We start from the raw sequence: 14,483 nt of genomic DNA, 5'->3' as shown, positions 1-14,483 counted from the left end.
CATTGTTGTGACTATTGAGAATTTACAAAGTTGACGATACATTTTTTAGAACTCAAAACCACAAAAAAAAAAACCGAATTTATAAAACTGAAACTAGTTTGAGTTTTTAAAACTTTCAAAACATAAAACCAAAAACAACCCCGAACGGGCCTAAATAATTTGGTTTGTGAGTCAAAATATTTTAATTTTCAGTATTTTTTAAATCACTAGTTATCAATTAGATTTATCATTTTATAATTTTAATTATAATCACAAATATTTTTATATATCAAATTTCATGTTATATATTTAGTATTTATTAATTTATAGCATTGGTTATTTTTTCAATTATTTTTATTTGATTTACTATTACTTGTTAAAGTTAGAATAATTTTAATTCTTCTTTCAAAAAAAATTAAAATTCTTAGTAATATTAAACATCACATTTTGAGTTTTTTTAAATTTGTAATAATTCCTTTCAAAAAAAATTGTAATAATTAATCCAATTTTTTTTACTAAACTACTTTCATAAATTTAATATTAATGATTCATACTATGAAAATTAATTTTTATATTTTAATAAGGCTTAATAGCTCTTTTGGTATCACGATTTTACACTTTTGGTCCCTCTAGGAAAAAATTAGCAAAAATAGTCCCTCACATTTACACACTTTTGTCATTTTAGTCCAATCATTTTTGCAAACAAATAAGCAATGTGGAGGACCAAAAGTGCTAATTTTTTTATTGGGGACCAAAAGTGCAAAATCATGATAAGTGAGGGATCAAAAGAGCTATTAAGCTTTTTAATAATTGAAACTTTGGCTTGTAAAATATCATTTAATGAATTTTTAATTTTTAAACTTAGCTCATCATCAATTCTTTCATTAATTAATGTTTCTCATCAATTTATCATCAAATAGTAATTAACTTAATTAATAATGTAACTCCTAATTAATATTTCAATATTATTATTAATACTTTTTTGAACGTTTATTATTAATACTAAGTACAAGTTATTTGTACTTTTATATATGATAAATGTAAGAATTAAATCATATATAGCAAAATATAATTAGAATTAAACAGTATTATATAAGCACTATTATTTTTTAAATTATTTAATTATTACGTGAAGGTCAGATTTGGTTGGGCATTTTAAACCCCAACCCATCCTCGGTTTCACCATTTGACAATGTTTCATAAAGAAAAGGACTAAAACAGCTTCATTTTAAAAAAAAGAGAGACATAAACCATTGAAAAATAATTTAATATTTATATATGTATTATTACTTATTAGAGTAAAAAAATTTTATATCGACACCCAATTATGATTGTTTGTCATGTCAAAAACAAATTTTAAATTTAATAAAATAATTAATCATATGACTGTTCAAATCATGTAGTAGACTATATGAACTGATTGGATGTCAATATAAAGAAGTTTTACCCCGACATTACATCAAAAATCAAAATTAAACTCTTACATAATACATAATCTTTGACTAAAAGCAAAAACTCAATAAATGTAAAGATAAAAAATGTATTCAAGTCAAAAGATTAATTATTTCTTCATTTTTTTTCTAAAAATATTGATGAGTATTCTAAAGATATTGGTTAATAAACTTTAGATACATTCTATTAGTAATTTTTTATTATTCAAAATAATGAATATTAAATGATTTCATGTTTTTGTATAATAGAGTTTGTCTTTCTTAACAAATGTTTTCTTTTTGGTGCTGTCTTTCTTATCATTTATTTATTTTTTCAAATTAAGATCTAAAAAATATTTTGCTTAATTTTATTATTTTTCGATGAATCATGTGGGTTATAAAATTAAAAACAAAGACAACTACAAGCCTCAACAGAAACAAAATAAAAAATAGTAGAACAAAAATAAGTAACAACCTTATCCTCAAAATAAAATAAAAATTAACCATCTTCCCTTTCATGGCAAACGCTACATCCAAACAAGAGACATAATCACACGAATTTTTTTTTGGCACAACACAATCACACGATAGTGACAAAGTCCCTATTTTATTGATTAATTATTTTATTTTCTTTGGACACCGATCTCCACAGGCAAACGCCCACATGATTAATCTGGCTCGGAATACAATAGTAATGTCTCTGACCATAAATATATTATTTTTGACCAAAGAGGGGATCGAATCCGGATAAGAGACCTAAACGAAATCCCTAAGAAAACGCACATTCAACACTTGTGTCACCGTATAGAGTTTAATTTTGTTTTTCGAAAAACCACAACAAATAGAAATTTTTCTACTTTTGTTGAGTAAAAGACCTGTTCTTTGGGGCCGTGACCAAAGTCCCCTCCCCGTTTTGAACGTGACACACTCACTCACTCACAATACCTATATATTCGCTAAGGTTCACTTTTCTCAACTCTCTCTTCACTTCATGTGCCCACTCTCGTTGTCACACCCAACACTCACAATCTTGCGTTCTTGATTTTACTCTCGTAACAAAGGTGTGTTCTTTTTTCTCTGTTTTTTTTTTCCTGAAATTTAATGTTATGGCTTCTTCTTGTTGATTGAGTGAATTCATGCATGTAATCTGATCATAGAAATTTTCAATTTTGATGTGGTTACAAAATTGATTTTTTCAATTTTTTACTGATGAACTTGATCAACAAGTTTTCTTTGTGAACGTGACATGTGAGGGGTTGGTTTACCTAAGTGTTGGTGAGTTTGGAGGTTGCCCTAGTTCTTCATTGTCATGTTTGGAATTTGCATTTTTTACATGTTTAGTCATTTTTCCTGTAAATTTATTGGCAATGCAGCAGCAGCAGAAAGCTATGTTAACATTTTTTTGTGTCTTTGTTGAAAAGATTAGGGATTTCACTAGTCTAACCTAGGTCAATTCCTTTTGTTGTAGTAGTACCCTGTGTGGCCTGTAGCCAATTTTCACTTAATTGAGGCCTGCGCGTAATTTTGTCTTTACCTGAGATGATGCTAAAATTAAGTACAGAAAGTAGTTGCTCTTCCTGGTTATTTAGAACTAATGAATTTCGCACATTGTAGAGTGGTTGCCAGGTAAAATGTATGAATGTTCATGCGTGTTATGGCAATGTAAAAGCTGGAAAAGAAAATTCTCTGTTACTAGTATCATCTCGGATTGTTATGTTGATAAATGCTGAGTCCTGTTTTTACTTGATCAGATACTGATGTAGTTTTTTCACTTCAACTACATAGCTAAGATATTTTTGGGGCTAGGGATTTTGCTACATTGGATTGATAAAGATATTGAAAATATTGGAGATTCATACTTTAAATTCTCTCCTGTTTTTTTTTTTTCTGACAAATATTTTGACCTTGTAGGGTTAGGGAAATATTGAGTACTTTTGCATACTGGATGGATGCAAACAAGGTAAAACCTAATGCACAAGGGAGCAACATTGAGACCAGAAGGTGGAAATTACCAGAGTTTCGTAAAAGAGTTGTGAAGAAAGTGTAAGAAACATACCCATACCAAAATATGATTCAATTTTCTCATGTTCTTTTCAATTATCATAGCCCTATGCATCATGTTGTTTAAATATATAAACTATCAAGTTGCCTAAGGGTGTGTTTGTCAGAGTTTTGGAGGGGAGGGAAGGGAATGGGGAGGGCTTCTGAGAGGCTTAAGAGAAGCCCTCCCCTTGTTTGGGAGATTTTAAAAAAGGGGAAGAGTTTGGAGTATTTCTGAAAACCCTCCAAGACCCTGTTTTAGTTTTGCTTTTTAATTCCCCCAAATTTCGGGGGTTTGTGGAATTTGGAACATCCAAACAATCGAATGACTTACCCTCCCTTTCCCCTCTCTTGCCCTTCCCTCCTATGTTTGTGACTTTTGGAGGCCATGGAAGGGAAAAGGGAGTCTAATGAGAAACCCTCCCCTTGTTTGAGAGTTTCTAAAATAGAGGGAAAGGGTTTGGACAATTTCTAAAGACCCTCCAATACCCTTCCTTCTGTTATTTTGTTGAGTTCCCTCGAGTTGAGGGTTTACAAGTGGAATTTTAAACTTCCAAACAAGGAGAGGGCTTACCCTCCATTCCATTCCCCCGCTCTTCCCCTCCCCTCTCATCCCCTAAAAAGTTACAAACAGAGCCTAAGAGAATGTGTTCAGCCGAGTTAAAATGTTGAAATTGTTTTGTTTTCGAAGCATTTACAATACTTAATTATCCTGGTATGTGACCGTGTCTTTTTGTAACGCATTTTTTTTTCAGCTCTGATTTTTATTTGTTCCTTCCTCCTTTCTGAGCTATACCTGGTTGAAAGTTATTGCTGTCCTTTGGTTCTAGAATGTATGGGAATTGTTGAGTTGGTTGATTGATTTTTTGGGTCTGATTGAGCTTGGCTGTCTTTTTTTTTTTTTCAAAAGAATCATTAATCTATGCATGGCTTATTCATTTGATCATGCTCCACCTAGAAATATTATTGTGGATGTTTCATAACATTGTTTTGATTTGGTTACTAGAGTTATAAGAATATTTGGAGTTTTGGACAATATACTCCATACACTTAACTACTTAAGCTTATATAACAAATGATAAGAAAAATATCCCACAACACATGTGGTGCTTTCATTAATAATAAGAATTTAACCTCTTTTTGATCTATGGAGTAGGTATTCAACTCCTTTCACTTCATACTATTAAGGCATTGATAAGTTCAATTATTTGTAAATATTTAGCAAAGTTTAGCATCCAACAGCCTTACAGTTGGGAATTCCTGCAAATGAGTGTCATTAGCCATTGCTTAAATAAACAGTATCATTAAGCTAACCGGATATAGGGTTATAGTGTAACTTAATTTACAAAAAATTAAATGAAGTTGTTTTATAAAGCCTAAGGGTTCTTGTTTGTTGTTGTGGGTTCTGTCTTGAGCGAGCCAGAGTTAATTTAAGTCATGGAATATTTGTTTTGTATGTAGATTACATATGTACTGATTGCTAAATTGGCTTGCTGTTTATGCTATAGGTATGAATTTTGCATGATCTGATCTTTTGATTTTCAAATAATGCTTCTGTTATAAAAAGTGTCTTACAGTTTGTCATAAAATTTGGGTCAAGTCTAGCTTTACCCTAAAAGCCAGCTCAGGGGAGAGGATTGTCAACACTTCATACTTTGGCTTTATCTCTAGTTAATGTGGGACCTTTATAGCTTTACTTGTGTCTGTATAACTTTTATTAAGTCCTCGAAGTTGATATGGACTACCATCTGTTTACATGTAATATTAATTGGCGCAGAGTGGATACAATAGTAAAGCAAGATCCGTATTGGGAACATAGTTTATCTGGGCTTATTACACATGCAGAAAAATTTGAGGAGAAAGTGAATGCTGCTGCCAGAAATGAGGTATCTAAGATGACATTACACATGTAATTATGGGTTTTCTAGTTTGTGGAACACTTTTTCCTTCTTGTTGGTTTTTCAGTTTAGCGACTTCATACTTTTTCTTCTTCCAATAATTCACTTTCAAATAGATAATTTCTTCATGCTGACTTTTGAATGACAAACTTTTGGCTTGATTTGAAGTTCTCAAGGGGCCTTCATATTAATTTTCTGTTTCCTTCTTATTGCCCCACTTTGAACTTGGCTTCATATAATTCTTATATGATATATAGCTTGTTTTTTTAACATGAGTAGCCATTATCTTGTTTATCCTGAATAAGTTGCAAATTTTTATTCTATCAAGTATGAATTAATTGGTTCTAACATACAAATTTAAACAAAATTATGTATTCTATCTCCATGTGATGAATTTGTTTTGAAAACAATAATAGTTTACCTACTATATGTCTGTTTACAGGCTGAGTACATTGCTACCATAACAGCAAAGTTAAAGGCAATAAGTTCACGACTTCAAAATGATGAACCCAAACACCTGCTCTCAAACTCTTCTGGCTCTGGTAACGCCTTATCTATTCCAGGTTTTAAAGGGGTTTAATATGTTTTCTAAAATGCTTCCACGGGATCTTTTTTAACCTTCAACATTGAACATTCTTCATTTACTGTGAACAAAAACTTAGAGTTCCGTACCTCTTCCTACATAAATGCCATGTTTCCATGAATTCCCCCATAATTCCATAATTCGGCAATAAGCATTAATCTCTTATTTCAAAAGTCATTAGTTATTTATATATTAGAATAAGATATATTTTTAGTATAAGATATATCGTTTTGTTATTTTATTGTTTAGATTTTTATCTTTAGACTTTGTAGTTGACTAGTAAGTCTATAGAAACCTACTCTACAAATATTGTACTTCTGAATAACATTAATAGCAATAAATAATCAAAAACACTTATTCAGACTACTTCCAATTTCAGGAGGTTTCAATCTTTTCCGCGGCGTTCAGTTGCTTTGAATCTAAATGGAATTTGGAAAATTTGTTTTTCTCCCTATGCAAGCCTCTTTTTACAATTGTTCCAAAGATACACCTATTTCTGATATCTTTCTTCAGTTTACCGAATGTTCATGTTTACCTATTCTATTTCTAGAGGCAGGAAAAGCTGCAAATAATGAAGAATTGCAGGAGCAGGTTTATCAAAAGGTAATAACCAAACTATTTCTTTTTACTTTCGCCTTGTTCTTCTTCTTCTTCTTGGGCCCCTATTTTTGTGGAATTTTTCTATCTCTGAAATCTGCCTTTGTATTGCATCGATAATTTGTGAAATTTTACGAAAAACTAAAGTGCACCATAGAGGATATACACCATGTATATTGGTATACTATGCTTCCTACTACAACAGCTAGACTGAAAGCAAACCATAGCAAGCTCAATTTCAGTTTCTAGGATCTAGAAGGAAGATTAAATATTAAAACGATATTGATGGGTAAAGTTTTGTGGATAAAAGTGACAAATGTCCCGGGATCACTTAATGCCGCAAGTTACATGATTTAGGTATCTTAGGTCCAATTTAGAAATGGTTAAAAAGATTCAGAATATGTAAGACATAGAAATCTAACTAGCTAGATGAGATGGATAATTTCTTCGAGGGTTATTTGTGATCAAAGGTTGTCTATCAAATTCAATGGAAAACTCTTTTAGTCAAACTATCTTTTATGGTAGTGAATATTCAGACTTAGTCAAAGCACTTCTAATAAATACCCCTTTCCCCTTCCGTAGACAACAATGTAAAGAACCTTGTGGGAAGTCTGACATGCATCCAATATTTGAAATCATCCATATCTTATTTTGTTTGAAGATAAATAATTACGAGGTGGATGAATTGCAATGTAATTAAGGTATGGTGCATTGCGATATGTGGATACCTCCCACTTCGTGATCTCTATCACAACTGCAACCTATGGCCTCTGCATCGACACAGCTCCATTCTGCCAATTGAATTAACCCTCAATGTCAAAATTATTTATATCTTACAAATGAGTTAATATATAAGTTGGTTCCTGGAAGTGTCCAGGTGTAAGCGACGCGTCAAACATGTAGGCGATTGTGCATCCATGTAGGCTGCTTTTGATACTTAACATTAACTTGTGTAGTTAACATGCCACGTCAGCATGAATCTGTTGTGGAATAGGTTTGAGTCCCTTAAGCATGTGATCCTGGACTCTATCATTGGATCCTTGTGTATTATCAAAACACTATTGGGAAGGGTTCCTGCTTTGGCGCGTCGCCGTATCCCAGGTGATTAGTCTCTTGCCTATTGAGTGGAATGGTATGGTGGGAAACCAAAAAAACACTGTTAACTATTTCGTTAAACATTATTAACATTAGTTGAGGAAGCACCAAATTTTGAAGATGGAAGGACATATTTGTGAAGTTGACACATTTGGGGGGTAATTTAAGCGCACATACTGTTAGGATCAAAGTTCAGAAGTTTCCACTTTCAGGGTCATTTAGTCAAGATTTTATATTAACTTCATAAATACAGATTCAATATTCAACATCATTTTCTGTTAGTTGGGTTGCTTTTTGTGAAGTATTTTATTGTCTATCTATGATATATAGTCAGTAATTTCACAGCATGTTGGAGTTGGTTTTCGCTTCGTTGTTTGATTGTTTCCATACAAACTTAACCTGGTTTACGATAATTTTTACATTTGGTCTTGCTTGAAATGAATAAAATCATAATATTTACCATCATTAGGATTTTCAAGCTACTTAAATAAATTTAGCAAATTCACGTGAACTTCTCTTATCTTTGTTCTGATGTTCAGAAGTTATATCCTTATGTAACTTTGTTTATCTATATTGTATTGGTTTGGGTTATGTTTGTTGGTTCTGATAATATACTTGCAGCAGCAATTATCTATTCCTGTACTAAATAATCATAAAAGCCAAACTTGAAGCTTTCAACTGCAGATGTTAATGGTACTTTCTTATTGCAGATTCAAAGGATGAAAGACACACATTTTGCGAGACTCAATGCCATTTACCAACAGATTTGTAGCAAACTTCGGCAGGTTGGTGATTGTTTCAGCAAAATATTTTTGTAGAAAATCCTGATTTTGCACAATATTTTTCTCATTTCCTCTAACCTTTTCAATTTATATTAAATTTCTCCAGCATGAGTCCTCTCCTCACGAACCAAAGACATTCAATGTGGAAAAGTTCAGAGGACATAAGAGACTATACGAAGACATTTTTGCAATGTTTAGATTGAGAAAAAGCCAGATTACCCCCGAAATCAGTGAGAGAGTAGATAGAGTGGAAACTTTAATAAATTCTATTATACAACATCAGAATCTTTCTTCACATCAAGGAAAACATTCAGCTGATGTCCAATCCAAGCAACAGGTTCTCCCACAAGTATTGGGAACGCAGAATGATCATTTAGCAAAGCAAACTTCTCAGCGTAACAATATGTGTTTGCAAGAGCAGCAAGTGGCAAAACAATATGGCAATTCAGAACAGGGTGTAAATCAACTGTCTATCAAAGAAGGTAAAATTCCCTTGAATTCAATTAATTCACTGTGTTTTACATGTTTAAACTACACTTTCCATCTTCTCTACGCCAGAGGTTACTAGCAAACATTTACTTGCAATATGTCACTCTCAGGCCCTGGAAAAGCTGTGCAACGACAAACACTCTGTGCACAAGCAACTGAAGCATCTGGTGTCAGCACCAATGATATGGGGTTTTCATCTTCTGCCTTGATTAAAGGAAGCGGTAATCTAAATGAAGTTTCTCATAAACCTGCACTCATTTCTGAAAAGCCAAGTGCTGCAATGCAACGTTTGATTGGAGTGGTAGGCCTAAAACTTACCATGTCCTTTCTCCTTTTTTGTGTTTCATTGACCCATAAAAGTTGCTTGCTTATGCAAAGTAAATTCTAATTCTAATTCTAATATACTTTCAGTTTACCTCCATGTCATCTGAAGCATTGGGTGCATCAATTGGTAAAATTAGAGAGGTAGTCCATTTGAATGATGCAATACCAGCGGCAAAATTTATAGATGAGCCACTAGAGATTGCAGGACAACAAAATCAACCAAGTCGTATCCCACAAGGTGTAGTCACACTACTAGAGTGTAATTGGCACCTGGTTTTGATGCATATTCTAAATCAAGATACGTGACTTGCAATGTTTTTGTTCAAACAGGAAGGAAAATGGCCTGCAACATTAATGCAATGGCCTTTGATACTTCTAGAAGTTGTGCTAGTACACATGAAAGTTTCAACCAGTTGACAGATGTTGAGGAACCTGACTTGGATTTAGTCGCATCTAAAGTAAAACGCTCTAGAATAGAGGTGATATATCTTCTTTCTGTTTTTTTTTTTCATGAATGCAATCTACAAAACTAGATATACCATATTTTATCCAGTGAAATCATGCTATTTTTTACGTTGCAGCTAGTTTCTCAAATTCTTTAACAAGAATTCATTTTTGGAATAAGATTATGTGTTTGGCTTATATCTAGTATAAAGGGCTTGGCATTTTGAATTGGATCTCACTAATAAACATGTGTAGGGTTTCCACCTTATTTTGCCATGGATTTCCTCTCTTATTTGTTGTTTTCTCTTCTTCCTTTTACATGTGTTAAGGATAATTCCTTATCCCCCCTTCATTTTGTATTTTTTTCCTGACTTAAACATGATCTATTTTCAAAAAAAGAAAATTAGAATGTGCTTAAAAATTTTCATAATCAAACTATTAATTACATCAATATAGATCTCAATTGATGCCCATATTTATAGCTGTTTTTTGTTGATGCCTTATTGCCAATTCACCTTAGCTTTAGTCAGGTGTTGAGAACTTACTGTTTGGACTTTTGGTGGCGTCAAGTCCCACCATTTCACTCCTTACTTTCTAATTTTCATGTATTTTAAATGCTTCCTCATATTGTTTTTTATGCTCCCACAACTTTCAATTTATTGCTACTTCGAAGAATTTTATTGTTACATTGCCACACTTTGGTTCACTATTGTTAGAAATATAATTTAAAACCATTCTAGAGTTCGATCCTTGTTCTCCCCCATTATGCTAATAAAAAAAGTTAAATTTCAGCACAAGCTAGGTGGACACGTGTATTGTCCGCACTTGAAGCCTAATGGCCTCTTACGCATGTTAGAAATATATCTTCAAATCATTCGTGTGACTTCACCTAACAGCTTAAGCTTTTGAGATAGTTAGTTCATCACAAAAATGTCAATTCATGTTATGTAATTGTTTCTTTGAATCACTTAACTTTGTCCTTTTCATGTATAATGACTATTGCATGATTGGCAACTACATAAATGCAGTTTTCTCATAATATTAGTCTATGCCTTGAAGTGGTCTCCTTCATGAAACCTTAGCATTGGTAACTCTGCAGGAAAATTGCGCTGTTTTTGAAGAAATAAAGGAGACAAACAATCAAATGATAGATTGTGAAATAGTTATTGGTGATAAAGACGACATTCAAAGTGCAGCTGGGGGAGATACTGAACATCCTGAAGGACTTGTTGTTAAATTCTTGTTCAATGCAGTAACTGTTAATCAGGACCTAATATCTCATTTTGCTGCTGATAAAAAGGTGAACTATTTTATATTCTGTTTTGAACTATTCATACTACTTTTTGGTACCTTCCTTCCATTGACTATGTATGTTGATCATGCAGTCCATAATCAAACCTTTATGGGTGGTTGTTCCCACAAGTTATCCATTTTCCTCACCAGTAATTTTAGACAAAATGCCATTGGATGTCAGGTTAGAGACTAATGATTTTGTTCTATTTCATTTGCTGTTTTACTTGTAAGCAAGTATCCATCTAATTTAGAGTAATAATCAAGTTATGTATGTATATCAGCTATAACACTTGAGTTATGATATGAGATCCCAAAGTTTTCACTATATGGAAAGCGTAATCCATGTTTTAATTTTGATGTCTATTCCTAAGCCTTGCATTCATGCATTGTTATAACTGTGCTACAGGTATTATCTTCTCCTACTAGATAATGATTAAACTCAAGAATATACATACACAATCTAATATCCACTATATTGAAATCAAAGTCTTCAAATACTTTGGGTGTCTTTATTCTAACTTTCAAATCTTGCATTCATCAGCATAACTGGATTATTATTTTTTCAACAAAAGAAAATTATTTTCACTTTTCCTGCATTTAATATTAGCCAACCTCTCTCGAGGAGGAGGTTTGTAAAAGTTTATGAAGCTCAAGGGAGGTTGATGTAGTCATGTTGGTCTCTGAGGGAGGCTTATGTAGATTTTATCTTTCATTAGTATGTTTGATTCCTTCTTAGGTTCATTTTCTGTATTTCATAAAAGGTGAAGTGTTACTCAAATAAGGCAAAATGCAACGCATTTGAATAATTTATTCATGCAATAATGTGATATTGCTTTGAGCACCAACTTAATTTCCATCGTCCACAGATTATCCACAGGATCTTTGCTTTGTATCATAATATTAAAACACTGCAAAATGATTAGAAGTAGTCTACCTTTTGTTCATACTTTTAAGCTAATGATTCAAAATTTCAAATACATGTTGAATGAAGTACGTGGTTGGTTTTTGTATTTTACGGTTTAAAGTAGTCCTATATTATTACTCCAATAATTAATCAATCATAAAAAATTTAGACAAGCATCATCTATATTTTCAAGTGAAATGTATTTTTTGTAAAAAGTGTTGATTCTTATCCAATTAGGTATTGCTCTGCATTCATATACAGGACTCAGTATGCTTCATATTTTCTTGATTACAATTAATTATCATTTTTTAATATTGATCATAAAAGCTCCTTGTCTGGCATCAGGAGATAAACTTCATAGATGAAAGATTATTTGTTATAGTTATGTTCTTTCATATCTTCCTTTGTTATGCTTTTAATAAAGTTTAAAATCTCTCGTTTCCCTTTTTCTTTAATTACAGTGAGGGCCTGCAAGATCTATCTGTGAAAGCAAGAACAAAGCTGAAACTTTATCTTCGAAGATTGGACCAACCCTTGTCAATTGGGGATGTAGCAATCTCATGGGAACATTGTGCCAGAGAAGCAATCCGTGAGTATGCCCAGGCCAATGGTGGAGGAATATTTAGCTCAAAGTATGGAGGGTGGGAGAAGTGTTAAAATTCTGGGTAATGAATTGCCATTTTGCTGTTTGTTCTCATAGGAAAAGGATATATCATGTACATTTAGAGCCTTGAATAGGTTGATGTACAGCAGTTTTACAGAAAAGTATGAGAACATATCAAGGACAGTTTAGTATAGTGAAATCATTTTGATGACAACTTTAAAAATGGATTAAATCAGTGTTCATAGTAATTCTTGCTCATGTTGCTCATGGGAAGGATTTGATTCTATAATTACCTACAAAACTGTAAAGGATGTATGAAAAACCAAATTTCTTACAGATGATTGGTTCCTTGCTAAAACTTATTATCTTTATCTATATAATGTACATGTGCTGGACTTTTACACCGTCAACTAAAATGTTTTAAATTATTTTCTACATATAATATAAATTTATACGATAAAAGTCTTATCCACTATGTGAGTCACACTTACGCCATTGAAGGTCTTCTTTGAACATGTATGTACCACCTTAATCAAATTTTCATCATCCTCTCCTCACAAATAACTTTTGCTTCTCCACTTTAACCGCATGACTTGAATTTCTTGCTACATCGATGTCAGTTTTCCTATTATTTTTGTAAGAATAGACCACGGGTACTTAAAGATACGTGTGTGGTATGAAGTTGTTCAAAGATCATAATTCATAGCTTAAAAGAATTCATATCCTTTTATATGCACTAGTTCCAAAATTGAATAATTCTCAGCAAGTTAGTTCAATCAATATGTATTCCCAAATAGTAAAGCTTGAAGTTGGTTTCTCTCGTGTTAACATTGAAGAATGAAGCCATATTCGTGTATGTGTCCTAGCCCTAAGGAACATTTAGTATTTACCTTTTATAAATTACAATTACAATCACAAACAAAAATGATTTTTTTTTTTGATAAAATGAAAAGGTCTGAGAGTTGGTAAGGACCAAAACTTCTTGTCTCGGAGGGTGAATCCATCAAACTTGATCAGCCTTTAACAAGTAATCCTAATGTGAGTGGATTTGGTCAGTGAGATGCAGAAATAGTTCTTCAAGATCCGTTATGGGTCCAAGGTCTCTTGTTCTTCTTGGCATCTATTATTTTCGCACAAATCTTTTTGGTTCTTAAAAAGAAACAATTTGAGGAACCAACTAGATTTTTATCAATGGTAAACCACAAAAAAAATTATATATTTTGTTAAAAGAAATCATTGAATCAATGAGTCAACCTTACTCGTTTAACTTTCAACCTATTTTAAAAGTAAATTAGATAAGTTGGGTCAAAATAGATTGAAGAATCATACACCTCACCCCACTTAAGTGGTCGTTGGCTCGACAAACCTAACCGGTTTTGCCAATTGCCACCCTAACCATCCCTTCACAAAGAGCACCATAACGACCCTATTTGCAATTGTAAGGTCCATATTTGCAAGACAGATTATCCCTTCACAAAACATGACATTATTGGACGTCATTATGAAGTTATATTGAATTTTATTTTAATTTAGAAACAAATGTAAAGTCCATGACCATGAATAACATTAGGAGGTGTTCTGGGAACTTGGGAAATACCTAGGTCTGGCCCCACACTCCCACAAAGGACGACGGTGGGACCCAGGACCTATGAGTTGACTTCCCTCAACCACCCTAGAAAGCTAGGGACTGGACCTACCACACGGGGAATCCTGGGCCGTGAGACCTCACTGGCGCCGCAGGAATGACACAGGATTGAACGACTGGGAGCCACCCGCGCATAGGACATGCATGACTATTCCGGGAACCCCAGTAACTCCTCCGCGAGAACGCCGCCCTTAAAGCTCATGCTCCACTGTGGCAGTGGACCAGAGCTGGGGGACTACTGTTCTGGGAAACCCTGGCACGGACGACCAGAGCGGACCCAGGACGGAAACCTAATGAAACAGCCACCACCGCCTGTGGACGATCACCGCTCCAGGAAACCCTTGAACGGACGACCGGAGTGGACCTAATGGGACGA

The 14,483-nt window shown here is 33.3% G+C and overlaps 1 protein-coding gene across 1 annotated transcript; it reads left to right on the top strand.

Annotated features, from left to right (window-relative positions):
- Positions 1-2,309: 2,309 nt before the first annotated feature.
- LOC130744539 (mediator of RNA polymerase II transcription subunit 15a-like) lies at positions 2,310-12,765 on the top strand. Its single transcript, XM_057596713.1, has 13 exons — positions 2,310-2,470; positions 3,321-3,452; positions 5,227-5,335; positions 5,790-5,889; positions 6,481-6,533; positions 8,333-8,407; positions 8,511-8,886; positions 9,004-9,194; positions 9,305-9,455; positions 9,548-9,696; positions 10,761-10,961; positions 11,047-11,135; positions 12,320-12,765. The coding sequence occupies exons 2-13, from the start codon at positions 3,355-3,357 to the stop codon at positions 12,513-12,515; spliced, it is 1,788 nt and encodes a 595-aa protein (XP_057452696.1). The 5' UTR covers positions 2,310-2,470; positions 3,321-3,354; the 3' UTR covers positions 12,516-12,765.
- The last annotated feature ends 1,718 nt before the right edge of the window (positions 12,766-14,483 follow it).

This window comes from Lotus japonicus, chromosome 3 (genome assembly GCF_012489685.1).
Source record: "Lotus japonicus ecotype B-129 chromosome 3, LjGifu_v1.2".
Classification (NCBI taxonomy): Eukaryota; Viridiplantae; Streptophyta; class Magnoliopsida; order Fabales; family Fabaceae; genus Lotus; species Lotus japonicus.
The sequence above is the reverse complement of the archived record's forward strand: the minus strand, read 5'-3'. Positions and strand labels throughout refer to the sequence as shown.